Below are 17,344 nucleotides of genomic sequence, written 5' to 3' on the forward strand. Positions count from 1 at the left end.
AGAAGAGGGAGCTCTGAGTTAGGTAAAAAAAATGGTAGAAAAGTAGAGCTGTATAATAAGCAAGGAAATTCTCGTCTTGTCTCTGAGCATTAGCCTGACATACATACATACATGCATACATACGTGTAAGCAATATATTTAATTATACACAGTTGTTTTCATGTCCTAATGCAGTTTTCATTACCAAAAGCAGGGTGGCCTCAAGCATCCCCCTTGTGTTTACCAATGTCCCCCCCCTCCTGTTTTTTTATTTTAAAATAAGGTGGGGTTTGAAGGTTTCTTCTGATTCTTTGATGGGGAGGAGAGTTACACACACAAACCTACCATTCAGCGTTATTGTGAGGGGGGAAGTGGATAACAATGTTCACTACCCTGTTTTTTACAATTGGGGATGTGCAGATATACTTTTAGAATTTGATTATAAAATGAGCACAGTGTCTACGATTCTATTTAAAACAGAGCAAAGCCTTTACTGCTACCCCAACCCCCCACAAGCATTTTCAGCTTGTTCATTTCATATAGCTGTAGAGCTCATACATGCCATGGAAAGGAAATGGCAAAAGATTCAAAATTTAATTGTACTGTAAAGACTTAGGTTATCTTCAGTTATTTCTCGTTTTCCACCTTTATGTCCTTGTTTGACAAACAAAAAAACCCACAGCTATCATTCATTAAGCTGATGAATAATCAGAATAACCCTCCAACACTGTTGACAATTTCTTTTCTATTAAGTAGGGTAGCCAACCAGAAAGAAAGAAAAAAAACCAAAGGGGGGGGGATCAGCATTTGATCTCTGGACAAGGTGCCAGAATTATTTGTGTAGATGCTGCAAATATTGGCAGATCACCTGCAAAAAATAGAAGAAAAGTTGCAGAGGGATCTTTACATTATTAGTGTGCATGCTTCACCTACACACATACTAAGCTAAATGAACAGCAAGCTGTTTTACATGCCAGCTCATGCAAGACTGCAGCAGGGGACATGTGTGGTTCTTCTGTGGTTACACTTCATAGGCTATATTATACTGAGAGAGGTTGGGAATCGGGAGCAGGTGACAGAGAAACACAGTAGCATGGAAGTGGCAATTGCTCTGACACCCACTTTTCTGGATATGCTCAGACAAGCTAAGCCTACCATGACTGCCAACACCAGAATTAACAGACAGCTTTTGCTACTCCTTCTACCTCTTTGTACAGTATTCTGAAATTTGCCACACTCTGCCTCTAAACTTGCCCTAAACTCTGGCTCCTGGCCACACCCATGTACCAGAAAGTTTTAAATCAAAACTTGGTTACCAATTTTTAATATTTCTTGTAAACCACTTACAGGTTTTAGAACAATCAAGCAGTGTATAAATTATAAAGAGGAAGGAAAAACCCTACCACTGAGGGTCAAAGTAGAAGTGATGCTAGATGTATCTTTACACTTCAGATAACTGGTTTTTTAATAATTCAAATAGCAGCTCAGATTTTTTTTGGGGGGGTCTCATCATCATCGTTATCATAGCAAGGAGGAGGAGTTTTTCCTCCCCTGCAGTGATTCGGATGAAAATCACTTTATTTTTCATGGGACGACCCTTCCTCCCCCTATTAGCCTAATGGAAGATTCGTTTCTGGTACAAATAGTAGCTTCAGAGGAACCAATTTTATTTCATCAGGAGTGCAGCAGGGAAGGAAAGTGTTAAACCCCACACACCTGCTGTGATTATGATACTGGTATTTTTTTATTTTAAAAATGTTAAATGTTTTTCTTGGCCCAGATAAGTGGGCCAAGCTGGTTGCCTTGATTTCACAATTAGACCAAGCTCTTTAGTGCTTTTTTGTAAACATATTGTATTTGCAATAATGCGTAATACTGTAGATATCAAGATCTTGCTGGTTTTTTTATATTAGTCTATTGTTTACCAGTATTCCAAACATCACTCATTGTTTCTTTAAACCCTGCCCCCATTCCTACCCTATCTATATGTTAAAAACACATATCCATTTGTGCTACGTACACATTAGAATGCTGCAGTGCAAATCTCTGACTTAAAAAAAAAGGTATAACATCAATCAGTACAAAAGACACAAAAATACTGAGTAGTTAAATCATTCCTCGTAAGGTCATTCAACATTAAGAATAGCTACTTCTCTGTTTCCATTATGAATGACTGATATCTTTGGGGTGCATGTTAGTGAGGTATCATGCTGTATCTATTTGCACAACCCCCCACCCATTAAACTGGGAACATATTGAAAACTCTGTCCCACCACAATTACTGTGGAAGAAGCTCAGCATCAGTCAATAAAGGCACTTCTTTTCTATACAGATACAATAATGGTTCAGTTCAAAACTCTATCCCTTCTGGTGCAAACCAGGATAATTCAGCTGTTATGAATGGAGTGTTATGCTAAATTCGCGTTGTATATATAGAAAACAAAAAGTGCCATTCTGTGCTCTCACTTACTTGGGTGTAAGCCCTGTGGAACTTAGAGGCTTTCTCCTGAGTAAACATATATAGGATGGCACAAATGTATTCAAGTTTGAAGAAGATGAAAGGCAAAGCATACCAAAAAAAAAATGTTCACAAGAACACAAAGGACTTCTGTACTGTTTGCATATCCTAGTGCTTCCTGTTTGGGTATCTTCTTGAAAAATTGACTTGCAATTCAGTAATTTTTGTGATGGCTTTGAAATATTATTATTATTATTAGTGGTGAGGCATGGAGAGTGCTCCAAAGAATTCAAAGTGCCTGGTCTATTAATGAACGACACAGACTTTTAAACAATAGATGCTTGTTCCCCAGCTACTGCAAATGCTTAGAAAGAACTATATTGCCTTGTATACTCAATAGCTTGGTAACAAAAGACTGTTTTTCTTTTATTTATTTTTCCTTCAAATGGATTTGATGGTTCACTTGAACTTTAAAAAATTGCATAAAGGTTTACCAGTTACTGCAGAACTCTTCTGTCAGGATTAATATCTGTGTCTATGTGACAGAGACATGCAGAGGCTCGTGCATAGTTGTAATCCTTGATACATCGTCTGTTTAAAGAAGCCAAAGCTATGAAGAATTTTGAATATTTAATCTTTCAAAATTTAATTTTACATAGAATTTTTCAAAAGTTGCTTTTAACATTCACACTGGTGTTTCAAGCTGTTAAGGGAATTTTTTCTCTTGCAATTATGGTGAATGAATGCACTCTTATCTCTTTAAAAGAGAGGAAGGGCTTGGCATCTCTCCCTTTTCTAGACAGTAAAACCTCAATTATCTGAATGACCTTAATGCAAGGAAATGCTAATCACACATGGTTGCTCTGGCATTAGGTTAAGTTGGAAACACATTTTAAATTTGGTTACCTGACTTCCAAAGAGTAGGGACTCTTAATTTTATTTCCCACTGGAAATATTTTAAAGAAAGCTAAAGCTAAATAAAATCATACCGATCTACAGCATTAGCACAGAACAGGAATGAAGAAGTGACTTGTGACATTTGTGAGGTAACTTCCATGCCAGGATAGAAAACTAGCACCTGGATCTTTTATCTGAAGCTGAGTGGCATTGCCATTAAGTTCTGGTAAAACCAAGGAGACTTTGTCTCATCTAAATGTTTACCATTTCAGTGCCAAATGCCAAAGTCTTCAGCTTAAGGCAGAAATGCAGGGAAGGCCATAGACAAGTAAAACATCATTGGTTTAGGAACAAATGCTTGGTGCATATAGAGAAGGGCTTATGGCTCAAGTGGTAGATCTCTGGATAATTTGAGGTACATCAGCAAAGCTTTCTTGTTCCCAGCTGATCAATAATAACAAAAATTAAGCATTAAATGGGGTGGGAGACCCACTGGGGAGGGTAGTAGTAAACCATGGATCTATTTTGTGGAAGGACTCTAAGGTCAGTTCAGTTCTGGTACTACACTGAGCTCAGAGTCTTTTGTACCAGGCTCAGGTTGATGGATCTTGATTTAAAGGTGGGGGACACAAGTGGAGTAGATCCTTCAAGCCTTAATTCTGCCCACACCTGGCTTAAGGGATAGCCTAAGTGGGGGTGGCTGTCTAATCAGCAAATGGAGCTTTCCATATACCTTCTACATGTAGATAAATGCAAAGCCAGGAAGACTTCTAGGACCAGAATTGCTAGATTTCGTGTAGACCTTTTAGTCTTAAGCATGTGCTTGTTTCACCTAGAGGCTGGTTAGGGACCTGGAGATGAATACCATGGAAAATGTTACTTCTTCCCCTTATTGGTAGTGCATGCCCCAGAACTAGGAGCTTACATAATGTTTCTTAGTGCCTATAAACACGTGAAGCTGGGTTTGATGCTTTAGAAATGCATATGTATAATCTTCCCCAGACAGCATTTTGTTAATACTGCTATTCAAATGACGAATGAAAAAAAAAGACTGGACACACTGACTGACATTGTATTGGGACCGGAGTAAAAAGATCTGTTATACAAACAATACAAACAGAAGTAGTGCCAGCACAGAGCTGCTCCGCTGGAATGATGGTGCCAAACTGGCATTATTTTTTAACATACACTGCACTCTCGACCAGGACCCATTGTTTGGCAATGGTTGTATTCCTGCAACCTTGCACATGACATTATAAACATCAACTGATCTGATTGGCGCGGCTCTGAAGTTAGACTTGAAATCTGAAACAAAATGACAATGAGGCATTTTAGATCAGTAGCGCACTTTGCAATACTGCAAGCTAAATTTATATCACCTGAAATTTAACGTTTGCCTCACTTTTGCATGAGGTCAGGAAGCCTTTAGTAACACAAACAAAAGTTAGCAAGCATGGTCCACATTTAAATGTTCATTTCCCCCCATAGTACTCTCATGAAAGCTTACTATAGCAGTTAGTCAGCCTCAATGTGAAGTTGCTTTCAGTCACTACTGCACAGTTATTAGTGCATGTTGTGAATCGGCCCTCTGGTCCAATATCAGAGGATCTGAGAGAACATGGAAGAACCTCCTAACCTAATGACTGGACCATGAGCAGGTGTGGATATTTCCAAAAGTATTGTTTAAGCAACATTATGTTGTTGGTTTGGTATCCTGTATTCTGTGTTTGGCGTTGTCTGGTATCCACTGTTCTTTTGCCTTTAATCACATCCCTGGATCTTGACTTCAGGTTATGCCGCAGTTTACTTTTCCCACTAGCAGAAGGATCCAATTTGGATGAATTTCACAGTAACAACTCTGCTGCAGTCCTTGCCATCTTGGATCGGTCTGGGACGGAATCCAGCTAAGGCTTATTTCTGCAAAGTAATTTTGACTGTATGTTCCGTTTCTCCATATATGGCCGTCGTGCCACATTAGCTCTGTTCATATCCTTGATAACCTTAACATTTTCTTTTGAGATATTTGCTCCATTATGTTTTACTTTCTTTTCCCACTCATAGTATGCCCAGGTATGGGAAACAGTTACAGCTCAGTTGTTAAGCATCTATTTTGCAGTTTCAATTCCGAGCATCACCAGGCTGGCTCTGGGAAGGCCAACTGCCTAAGATCCTGAAGAACTGCTGCCAGCCAGTATAGATAATAATATGATTAAGATCCTTTCCCTTCACCATGATTTAGGTAAAACAAATGACAATCAAGAGAATATAGTGGGTCCTAAAGTATATCTCTCAGGTGTCACAGGCCTAGGTAAAGAGTTGCATTTTCAGCTTACAACAAGGTAAGGTTAAGGTAGGTAAAGAACCCCTGGATGGTTCAGTCCAGTCCAAGGCGGCTGGGGTTGCGGTGCTCATCTTGCTTTCAGGCCGACGGAACCGGCGTTTGTCCACAGGCAGCTTTCAGGTCATGTGGCCAGCATGACTAAACCGCTTCTGGCACAATGGGAGGAAGCCAGAGCACACAGAAATGCTGTTTACCTTCCCACCGCAGTGGTACCTATTTATCTACTTGCACTGGCATGCTTTCGAACTGCTAGGTTGGCAGGAACTTCCAGTCTTAACACCTCAGAGAGGGTCTGTTGACCTAGATGGACCAATGGTCTGAATCAATATAAGGTATTATGCTCCTATGTAAGACACTGAGATAACATAGCAAGAATATGTATAAATGCACGCCCACATGTTTTTTACCATTTTGTGTTTGGGTCCTACTTGATAATAAAGAACCAACTCAGTCCTCCCAATTATAATTATAGGATGTGGTTTTTCACAATGGTTAAATCAAAGGCAGTTGAATATGTTGCTGGTGATATAGCCTTTTTTATACCAGTTGAGGAAATAATGAACCTTATCCACCCCATTCTGTGAGGGGGAGATGACTTTGGATGTACTTTGGACTGAATATGCTTAACAGACAAAGAATAGACCGTGAGACTTCATCTTAGCCTTGAATAATTTTGAATTGCTCTGGTTCCAGGAAATGAAAATGTACTGCTTGGAATACTTTTGATGAGTTCAGTAGAAAGAACTTATTTCTCCAACAAAAGCTGGTTTTCAATGCTTTTACAAATAAAGATACTCCTCTGATAACAGACAAGTAACATGAATAGTTTAAGGATTGGATCAAGGTGAAATGTTTGAAAAATTGCTCCTTGTTTACTGTGAGTGGAGAGAGATAATTTCTCCGTAAGGTTTGAATGATGGATTATGATTCTTTTAACACAATAAAAAGTACACAGAGCCTTGACTGTAGGCAGAGGGGTCCAAAATTTGCAACTCCAAGAACAAAAACAGTTCACGACAAGCTAGACTTTTGATAAACACGGGGGCACAGCTAAATGTTTCCTTCTGCCAATATTACTCAAGAACATCCAATGTAGCTGATGAAATCTCAGTCTACTGGCAACCTCTCAACCTAGCACAATTATCATAGCTTTCAAAAGAAAATTGCCTTTAACTATAATATATATCCTTGAGTGGCGGCTTACACAGACCTACCGTACTTAACAGGTTTACTTTTAACTGAAATGTCTGTGTATTGTAATATTAAACAAAATAAATATTGCCCTATTTTGGAGGGAGGAGAAAGGAAATAATTTTACAGCATTGAGAAACTGAGCCTTTAGTGTCATCAGCCCAGTCTTGCGGAAGACCCTGCCAATAGAGATTCAGCAGGCACCTTCTGTGCCAACTTTTAAACCTTTCTATTCCACCAGGCCTTTGCAGGCAATAAAGAGTACACCCCCCACAATGGTATAGTGATGCTTGTTTTTAATTCTTTTGGTTTTTAACTTGCTTTTAACTTTTTAGGATTTCATATTGTTGCAAACCACTGTGGTTTATTTTTTTTATAAATATTTTTATAAAAAAATACTGCGTATGTTGCTCTGGCTCGTGACAGATTTAGGATTAGGATTTAGATAAGATTCCATATTATGCAAGATTTACACTTTCTCATTCTGTGGTCTCTAAACAGAAAGACGTTTTATTAGTTGTGCTCCCTTATGTCGTTCATAATGGCTAGGACAATATATTTTAACAAAGTCGCTGGAAATATGCTGATAAGGCAAGTTATATGCTATTTCCCCAAGCAGTTTAAAACAAGGCATAGAAGTTGGAAGTAGAGTAACTCTTGTTTCTGCTTCATTTGCACAGCGTGAGGAACCTTAGGCCCTCTAGACACTGCTAAACTGCAACTCCCATGGTCTTTGGCCATTGACCATGCTTGCTGAGGTTCATGGGAGTTGGAGTCCAACAACATCTGGAGGGCCACAAGTTCTCCACACTTGTAGCAGAACGACTGAATCTGCACAATTGACTCGTGTCCGCATACAATCAACAGACAGCACCAAAAACTTCATCTGTTGCAAGCAAGGAAGGAATAGGGTGATTATCTACTTCTCCAGTTGACCTACCTGGCCCATATGCAAGGAAGAATCCTTTCATATCCATCAGTTCATTATCATAGCCATGCCATCCATTCTGCCAGGCATCTCTTTTTCCCGTTCCATTCTCCCAGAATGGAAGCTTTTCTTTGCTCTGTAGGGGAAAGAAATTCTGTTTAACGTGAGTGTGTTACACATCTTGGGCTTCAGTCCTGAACATAGTTATTGAGAAGAAGTTCCACTGTGAATTAATTAAACTTCCTTCCAAGTAAAGGTGATCATTCAGATGAATGGATCTAAAGAATGGAATCATTAAATTAAGTAATTGCATTTAATTGCTTTGACAAAAGGTCATACAGCGCTACAAATACAGAACCTACACATTAAATGACTGAAGCACAATCCTGTGCATGCCCACTCAGAAGTAAGTCCCACGTTCAGTGAGACTTGCCCTAGATAAGTGTGCATACTGTATAGGATTGCCATGCTAGTTTTAATTTTGCACTGCAGTTTAGTCTTCCATAGACATAGGGCTGGTAAAATCAAAAATATGAAGGGCATCCTAGATGAGAGCCCTGTGTAAATGGGTCTAACTGGTTATTTAGGTGATATAGATTAAATACCATTACACAGTATTATAGTAACACAAACAGGTCAGTAGTGTTTCATGAAGTGACTGCCCTCATCTTTTCAAAGAGCAGGAAGAAAACTCAGACATCCTTCCAAGCTACATCCATGATTGCGAAAACAATTCAGGATGACTCGTCTATCAAGGAGATATATGTGAGTAAGCATCAAGGAAATTTAAGAAAAGGCCTTGGTATCTCTTCCAGCTACCCCATAAACCCTCATACTATAGAGTTCTGTTCTGTATTCTGCATCTTTTAAACCACAATTAAGCCATTGTTTGTCTCCCACCAAACAAAACACTACTGTACCAGTAAGCCAAGAACAAACTTTGATTATAACTTTTGGGTTTTTTTGGAGAGATACAACCTATGAGCCCAAGTTTGGACATAATGCTAAGCCAAATACTGGAGCAGAAATGGGAAAGAGAAAAGTGGCCCAATTTTATCCCTGTGCACCAGCACACTGCACATTCACCTTTAAACAATAAACTCTGGTTTATCACTTCAGCCACAACAACTGCAGCAAGCAATGGTTTTGAGAAGAGCTGGCTTTGATCCTTCTTTTACAGGAATGTATGCATCACTAACACAGTCCCCATTTTCCAATGTCATTCTGATAACTCTGGCCCTGTTTTTTGACTTCTACCTTAGCTGAATTACAGTGGTGACATATCGGTTTAATAAGAAAACCTATAATACATTTGAATGTATTATCCCATACATTCAGTATGTTTGATTTTATGTACAGAAAGTTGCTGTGCTTTTGGACTTCATTCTCAACAGGCACTGATAGGCATTTTCTTCATACGTGGACCTGAGCAGAGGGCACTTTTGATTTATTAGTTTTGATGCGCTGCTAGATGAGCCAACAGCAACGTCTAGCAAATTTTGAAAGGTTTAACAAGTTATGTCATGCTGGCATACGACTATTTTACAAATTAGGTAAGACTTGGCAGGCCATAGGTTAATGCTCGCAAACGTGGTAGACGTTGTGCAGACCACTGACAGCCTGGAAATGAATTAAACAGAGCAGCGGTGTAAAGGGGCTCTGGAGTTAGAAGGGGGAGCCAATTTTTCCCCTTTGCTCACTCTGAGTGCTGTCAGTAAAAATAGATAGAGAAAAGGAAACAGATTTAATTTGTCAGCTAGAATTGTTCAATTATCTAGTACATCTGCTGACTATTAAATACAGAGAAATGTATGGATACTCAAGGGGCTCCTGAGTTTTTAAAGGTTTTTATTTTTTTAATGACTACAGTGCTGACAGGCAAGGATTCTCATCATAAATAGAAGCAGATAAAAATCAAAAGGGATTCCAGCATCGGTTTATTGTGTTACTAGCTCAAATTCACTGAAGCTATAAATTGGAAGGGCATCATTCTTTGGATCGAGCCATTGCTCACTCTTGTTGGCATCACTCATACAGGAAGGGGAATTTGAACACCCTATCACTGGAGGCAGTGGCAGATTTTATGCTGCAACTGTGTGTAGCAGAAATCATGCATCTCTCCACTGTATAAGCCTAAAATCCAACACAAGTGATAATGTGTCGTGCCAGTGACATTCAAGTTTTGCATATTTGTCACTGGCAGAACCCAAACCCAAGGTAACTGTACCTATCTTTTGTTGGGCAGTAATAAAAAATAACAAATCATAATTCAGTTCTGACAGCTCTCCAGATGTGTGTAAGGCCATTGTTTTAATGGCAGCCCCTACTACTTTATGGAAGGAATATGGTATGGGGAGCAAGAAAGGAGTCACCTACCAAATCAGCTATGTTTCTGTGTTGGAGTCCTCTAACAGAACAATCATAATAAGAACCACAGCAACCAAGGTTAAAATAGTCTTGAGTTGGAAATTCAGCTTTATTTATTTAAGAAGATTTCTAGGCCTGACTGCTCTCCTGGTGTCAACAGGCTTCTAATGAACTCTGCTTTGGGCAATTGGCTTCCAAGACAAAAGAGACAGTAATGGGTGATACAGACAAACTGGAACAAGATAGCTGGCTGAGGTGCTCTACCAACTTCCCCCTACAGCTGGTGTCCCTGGCCCACGTAAACTATGTTTTATTTTAATCTTTTGTAATTTTTAAATATGTGCGTGTGTGTGTCCAAAATGGTGGATGATATGCTGATAATCTGTTAAAGTAGGCACACGCATCATCACACACTTTTACTAAAAAGATTTAAAATTTTACTTTCATTTTGCACACTATTGTTCCTCCTGTGAGCTGCAAAATTGCATTCAACTATACCATGTTTCCCACATTTGGAAGACTGTCAGTCCCTCTGTTATGGGCCAGGAGTCAGCTTTGCCTGCTGAACAGCAGCCTGAAGGTGGAGAGACTCTACCTGCAGCTGATCAGCCTTCAACGAGGAGACACTGATGAGAAGCAGCTGGTGTTAGCTTTCTTAATCAAAGCTTCCAGCAGCAGTCAGGTGCTGGTAACAACACTTGCAGTTCCTGGCCCAACCTTGCTGCTTCCTGCTTGTCTTGAACCCCTGACCATCAGATCCCCTGACCCCTTGACTGTCTGGTCACACGGATTGCTGTTTGGTTGACCCTAGGACTGGACCTGACTTTGGATGCTGGCTTTCCTTCCAGGCAAGTACACCTCAGAGACTCTTCTGGTTGGCTGTCTTCCCACTCCACAGAGCTCTGCACATAGTTGCTCAGCAACAAGACTACGACACCCTCTCCCCACCCCAAGAAATCTTCCACCACTATGTGCTATCCACAGTTTGAGTGTTACCCAAGAAATCAAAGTGAATTTAACCACTGGGCTATAATTTAGGACCAGATGTAGAATTGAAGGTTTTCTCAAGCCAAGAAAATCATTACACCTGTAGGTGTTATATATGGTAGGAAGCTTAAAAATGAGATCTGATTGTATGCAAAATGGTGCAGATGAATAACATGACAAAGACATTTCTGACATCTGTGTTCTGCTTATGCCTTTTCAAAATGATGTGAGATGGAGCAGTTAAGAAGAAGAAGAAAACATTTTGAGTTGCTGAGACATTTTCAACAATAACACCTTAAAAATATATTGAATATAATATTTGATAGGTTTGGCAGCCATTTTACAGTCCCTTTGATAGGGAGGAAATTAAAAATCAATTATTCGCTATATAATAAAAAGCCATTTTTGAAATTCTGTTCTGTTAATAATGAAAGTGGTTCAGGAACAACTGGTATAGTGGAAAGCTATTCTCAAAAGCTAGAAACAATTAAAAATTAAGAGTAGGAAGAGACATACTTACTCCAGTATCAGCAAAGTTTCTAACATTTAGAGAGAGAAAATATTTAATGTAGAATGCTAATCCACCCTGAACTAGATATTGTGAAAATAATTTTAGAATTTTGTTGTTTAGTCGTTTAGTCGTGTCCGACTCTTCATGACCCCTTGAATTTTAGAATAAACCAGTTAATTAAAATAGATGTAAATATCTCCTTATATTCCTGAAATGAAAATGTGATTTCAGCTTTTCAAACAGTATATGTTAACTTTAATTTTCTTCCAGATACGGTTATATTGAAAAACAGCCTTAGTTTAAAACGACTCATACAAACTGTCAGTACAACCTATGACCCAACAAGCGAAATAGAGCATATCAGCCATGTATGGTGGCCCACAAGGGACTTATTAAACTTCCTGGCTTTGCTATAGAGCAAAAAACAAAAACAAAAAACAGAGGAGTTATGAAGCATCAGACAGGCCACTATTCATGCCTGTCTTTTGTTTGATGGGTCACAACTTGTATAGCCCTGACACAGATGATTTACCTCCACTATGAACCATCCTTCTTCAGCGACAAGTGTCAAAGGAGAGACAAATTTCCCTTCTTTATAATAAAATCGAGCAGGGATATCCTCTTTCCTGTAAACTGTCATATGTGGCACATTTTTCAGTTTGTTGTATACCTGCAAAGAAAGAAAAGCTATGAAGCCTCAGTGCACATCATAATTGCTGGCATGGATGATCACACTGCCCTAAGATATATGGTCTTTTAAAAACAACTATTATGGGAACACTGTGGGCTTACTAACTTGTGCAGAAAATCCCATGAAAAATATTCCTTTTAAAATATTGAGGTTGGATATAATTAAAGAGGGAAAATTGGACTTCTGCACCCCATCTTGCTGAGAAGTAAATAATGTATTTGCATTCCTAGCTCAGCCAGTCACAAAGCTAGGTAGTAATATTTTGAAACGCATTAAGGTTGCAGTCCTGTGCACATTTACTTGGAAGTGGTGACTGGCGAACTTGGTTTCTCAAGATCTAATTTTTCTTCAGTTCTCCACATTCCCACATCAATTTACTACTACAAAAAATTATCAGTGAATTTTGCCTAATACCGCACACATAATTTTGCAAATCCTATTTCCCTAATGTAATGCATTTTTGTATGTTATTTTCATGAATATATGGGTTTTTGTGCACACTTTACTATAGTGTGTGCATTTTTGTACATGTTACTTGGCCAAACTATGGCTTGGCTGGTAGCATTATGGCAACAGAAGGCACAGGAAGGAGCCAAGTGGCCACTTTTTGTTCCATGCACCAGCCTTTATGCCATAGTTAAGCTCAATTGTAGTTTAAAGTGACATGTAGACCCTGCTGATAAAATCTGACCTATTGATGGGAAGGTGATTCAGAGGTCATGATGACGCATAAAGGATGGACCAATCTCTTAGGCTGAGCCCAGTTTGTTAAGGGCACTACAGCAGCATTGCCTTAGGGCAGGCTTCCTCAACCTCAGCCCTCCAGATGTTTTGAGACTACAATTCCCAGCATCCCTGACCACTGGTCCTGCTAGCTAGGGATCATGGGAGTTGTAGACCAAAAACATCTGGAGGGCCGAGGTTGAGGAAGCCTGCCTTAAGGCTACGATGCATGACTGTAGGACGCTAGCAGACGACATGTAATTCTTCCTAGTCTAGGTTCTTCACCTTCAGTAGACCTTCAGGGGGTTATTGGGCTGTTTTTGTTTTGTTCTTTTGTTTGTTTTATTTATTTGATTATTTATTTTGGGTTTTTATTTTGTGATTTTTATCTTGTGAGCGGCCCTGAGACCTATGGGTATAGGGCGGTATGCAGATTTAATAAATAAAATAAATTAATAATACAGTCGTACCTCTGAAGTCGAACGGAATCCGTTCAATTTCCGAAACATTCGGAAACCAAAGCGCGGCTTCTGATTGGCTGCAGGAAGCTCCTTCAGCCAATCAGAAGCTGCGGAAGAGCTATCCGATGTTCGGCTTTCAAAAGAAAGTTCGAAAACCAGAACGCTCACTTCCGGTTTTCAATCATTCAGGAGGCGGAACGTTCGACTTCCAAGGTGTTCGGGAGCCGAGGTACGACAGTAGTAGTAGTAGTAGTAGTAGTAGTAGTAGTAGTAATGGACCAGGTTCTTTCCTGTGAATGCTCAAGTAACGCCAGAGTGTGGAGGCCAAGCAGTAGAACTGGGTGTTAAGTGGTACAGGAAAGCAGGGGGAAACCCCTGATTGGCACAAAGTGGGTAAAGAAAGAGAAAAGGTCCCTTGCCTCGGACTGCTTCTCCTTGGCTGGCCACAGGCTTACAACAGGGCCTCGGTCCTTTACTTGTATAACATCGCTCATGTTGATACAATTTCTCAGCTCGATCACTTTTTCCATCCAGTAAATGTCAGTCATCCCATGATCCGAGAAAAGAATGACATTCAGGTCATTCTGCAGGCCCTTGTCCTGTCAAGATAGTAAAGACTGTGATTGCAGCTTGGGAAAAATACACAATGCACTTCCCATTTTCAGTTCGGTAAGCAGATTCACCATTCCTGCCGTGCCATCATTGATAGAAGAAAATGTACCATGGGGGAATAATCTCTTCACCATTCCAAGCTTAAAAGGGGCTGATATCAAATAATATTCTAGTCTTGATTCAGAGAAAATTGCACTTAAGTTGAAATAAATGGGTCTAGTTAGAGATGGAATATACACGCTATACACTGTGATGAGGATGCAACCATTGATTGTAAGGGCCCTTCCAGATGTGCTGTTTTTTGGGTGGGATTCATTTCTATACTGGCAAATTCAGGTTGCGCAGTTAAAGTTGGTGTGGCAGTCTTGCACAGTCAACTCACTTCCCACAAAAAGCTTGGGCTTTGGGGGATAAGGAAAATGATGGAGAAATGGACTGAATTGTTTGATACAGCATCATACAGCCTCCCTGCAAACAATTCAGAATTCAATAAATAGCCAACACTGTCTAGCCTCCCTGAAAACTTTCCACAAACAAATCAAGGTGCAAGTATAATAAACAGATAATGTGGAAATGACCTAAGTCTCTGCACGCCCAGCCCTCATTCTTGGTGCCAATGGCTGGAAGCGGTAGAGATATAGAATTTGATGTTCCAAACCATCATCATCATCATTAATTCAATTTATATACTGCCCTTTATCAAAAGATCCCAGGGTAGTGTACATCATTAAGAACACATTTTACAGAGCATCAATAATAAAAACATAATCATAACAGGCAGCATAATAATAAATTGATCATAATAGCAGTCATCCCCTCACCCAGCTTTAACAGGCCATAGATTATGGCTAAAGGCTTGCGTAAAGAGGAATGCTTTTGTCTGGTGCTTAAAGACATGTAATGATGGCGCAGGGCACGCCTCTCTGAGTGAATACTTCTGTGACTACACATTCCTACTAGAGCAGGGATCATTTGCCAGAGGGAGGCTGGTTTTGGTGGGTTCCCTGTGGCTGCACAATAAATATTCCATCAGAAGTAGCACAATGAGAGATTAACATCTGCTTCTGTTGTTGGTCACAACTAAGTTACTACCCTCTTGGTTTCCAGACTAACTTTCTCTGATTCTTTATAGTTTCTTTAAAATATAACCATGTCTTGCCAAGCTAAATCGAGTAGTCTATGGACTAGCATAAAATGAGGAGTAGCAGGAACAACACCATAAAACCCTTTTGCTACTTGCACTCATTCTAACCTCTTGAGCACTATTTTATATGTGTAGGTCTTGAAATATTGGAGTGCTGGTGGTTTTAATGTTCAGTTGCAAGCTATGAAAGGCTTTTAAAGATCAAGAGAATAACCTTGCAGTTATTGCAGAATCAATTAAATTTGCTTCCACCTTCCCACACTTATGAGCAGGCAGGCTGCAGTTTTATCTTACTAGCTCATGCTTATTGTATGCTGTAATCTGGATGACAAGGTAAAGGGACCCCTGACCATTAGGTCCACTCGTGGCCGACTCGGGGGTTGCGGCGCTCATCTTGCTTTATTGGCCGAAGGAGCTGGTGTACATAAGCCACTTCTGGCGAACCAGAGCAGCACACGGAAATGCCGTTTACCTTCCCGCCGGAGCGGTACCTATTTATCTACTTGCACTTTGACGTGCTTTCAAACTGCTAGGTTGGCAGGAGACTACATTTATTACATAGCTGCAAAATGTCAGTGGATGCCAAGAAAGCGAAAAAGAGCAATCCTTGCCCACTGATTTTCTATTTTAATATGGTAGATTTAATCATTCTTTGAGGGAACATGCAAATCTATGTACCCAGTCACCCCAATGTTTCACATTCAAGACTTCAGACAGAGGCTTCTCCCAGTTCTGCTCAGTGCTCAAATGGCAGGGGAGTGGGCAAATAGATTCTTCCCCCTTTCCTTTTTATGATGACTCCTTTAGTGGCTAGTTGGAAAGCACGATTTGGCTTAAATGGGGTTGGTGGCTGAGGAAGTGTTGTAGATGTTACAATTGAAGGTGCCTGATACTGAGCCTGGGGACTTGGGTAATTTAAGGGCCCTGAAGACAGGCACTTAGTTGTCCCTTTTAACTTGGAAGAGGTGAGCATACAAACTGACAATCCTCTCACTTTCTCACCAAATTTATTGGGTACTCCGTGCATACATTGGCATTCTGACTTTGCTGTGGTGGTGGTGGGCCCTCAGCTTGCCTTGGAGCTCTGACGAAACTGGTTTTCTTCACTAGCTGGAGCCAGCCATTTGGGAACCATTGCAAGCACAGCATATACTATTCCCTTTATTTCCTTATATGTAAGCAGTAGCAGTGTTTATGCATTTTATGACATCACGTCCAGCAATGGCCACTTCACTTGCTAAGAGTACAGCAAGTGTACTCTGTTGCATCTGAAGCAGTTATGTGCATTTATTTGATCACAAGTACCTATGACTCACAGGGACACGGGTTAAACCACAGAGCCTAGGACTTGCCGATCAGAAGGTCAGCGGTTCGAATCCCCGTAATGGGGCGAGCTCGCGTTGCTCGGTCCCTGCTCCTGCCCACCTAGCAGTTCGAAAGCACGTCAAAGTGCAAGCAGATAAATAGGTACCTCTCTGGCGGGAAGGTAAACGGCGTTTCCGTGCGATGCTCTGGTTCACCAGAAGTGGCTTAGTCATGACCCGGAAGCTGTACACCGGCTCCCTCGGCTAATAAAGTGAGATGAGCACCACAACCCCAGAGTCGGTCATGGGGTCCCTTTACCTTTACCTATGACTCACATCTGGAACATGTACAATGTGTGTTACCATTTCAAACGATGTGTAGATGTATATACAAGGTGTGATGAAACCTTTGATGCATAGTTACAAAGAATGTTTAACAAAGATAAGGAAAGGACTGTGGGGCAATTAACGGACCCTGTAGCCTCTAAGTAACACTAACCTTGATGAGCTTTGTCATATTTTTCAATACGTTATCCACTGCTTTTAAGGCATTCTTCCTCTGAATAGATGAGGGACCGTAGTGATGACCTTCTACATCAATCCGTTCATAATACACTGCTGCCATATCCGCTCTGCCCCTTCTAGAGTGGCAACACCACAAAAGAGTTCGGTGTAAAACAAGTATAGTATGCTACTATTTTGAAGCATCTTTCAGAATCAACACTAAGACTTGGATTTTTTCATGCCATG

General features: G+C 40.3%; 1 protein-coding gene and 1 long non-coding RNA gene across 2 annotated transcripts in view; one reads left to right on the forward strand and one right to left on the reverse strand.

Moving 5' to 3' along the window:
- Positions 1 to 1,204: 1,204 nt before the first annotated feature.
- Positions 1,205 to 12,158, forward strand: LOC309540786. The gene is made up of 4 exons (XR_014223490.1): positions 1,205 to 3,749; positions 5,125 to 5,270; positions 8,478 to 8,559; positions 10,973 to 12,158. It is a non-coding gene; the product is annotated as an uncharacterized lncRNA (long non-coding RNA).
- Positions 4,391 to 17,344, reverse strand: part of ENPP6 (ectonucleotide pyrophosphatase/phosphodiesterase 6) — a 29,259-nt gene continuing 16,305 nt past the window's right edge. Inside the window, exons 4-8 of the mRNA XM_082237916.1 lie at positions 17,094 to 17,235; positions 13,954 to 14,133; positions 12,192 to 12,329; positions 7,807 to 7,930; positions 4,391 to 4,639 (exon numbers count right to left, since the gene is read on the reverse strand). Coding sequence (XP_082094042.1) covers positions 4,434 to 4,639; positions 7,807 to 7,930; positions 12,192 to 12,329; positions 13,954 to 14,133; positions 17,094 to 17,235 — 790 coding nt within the window. The 3' untranslated portion in view covers positions 4,391 to 4,433. The remainder of the gene's footprint in view (positions 4,640 to 7,806; positions 7,931 to 12,191; positions 12,330 to 13,953; positions 14,134 to 17,093; positions 17,236 to 17,344) is intronic.

The sequence above is a fragment of the Podarcis vaucheri genome, assembly GCF_965113315.1.
Source record: "Podarcis vaucheri genome assembly, chromosome: 9".
Classification (NCBI taxonomy): Eukaryota; Metazoa; Chordata; class Lepidosauria; order Squamata; family Lacertidae; genus Podarcis; species Podarcis vaucheri.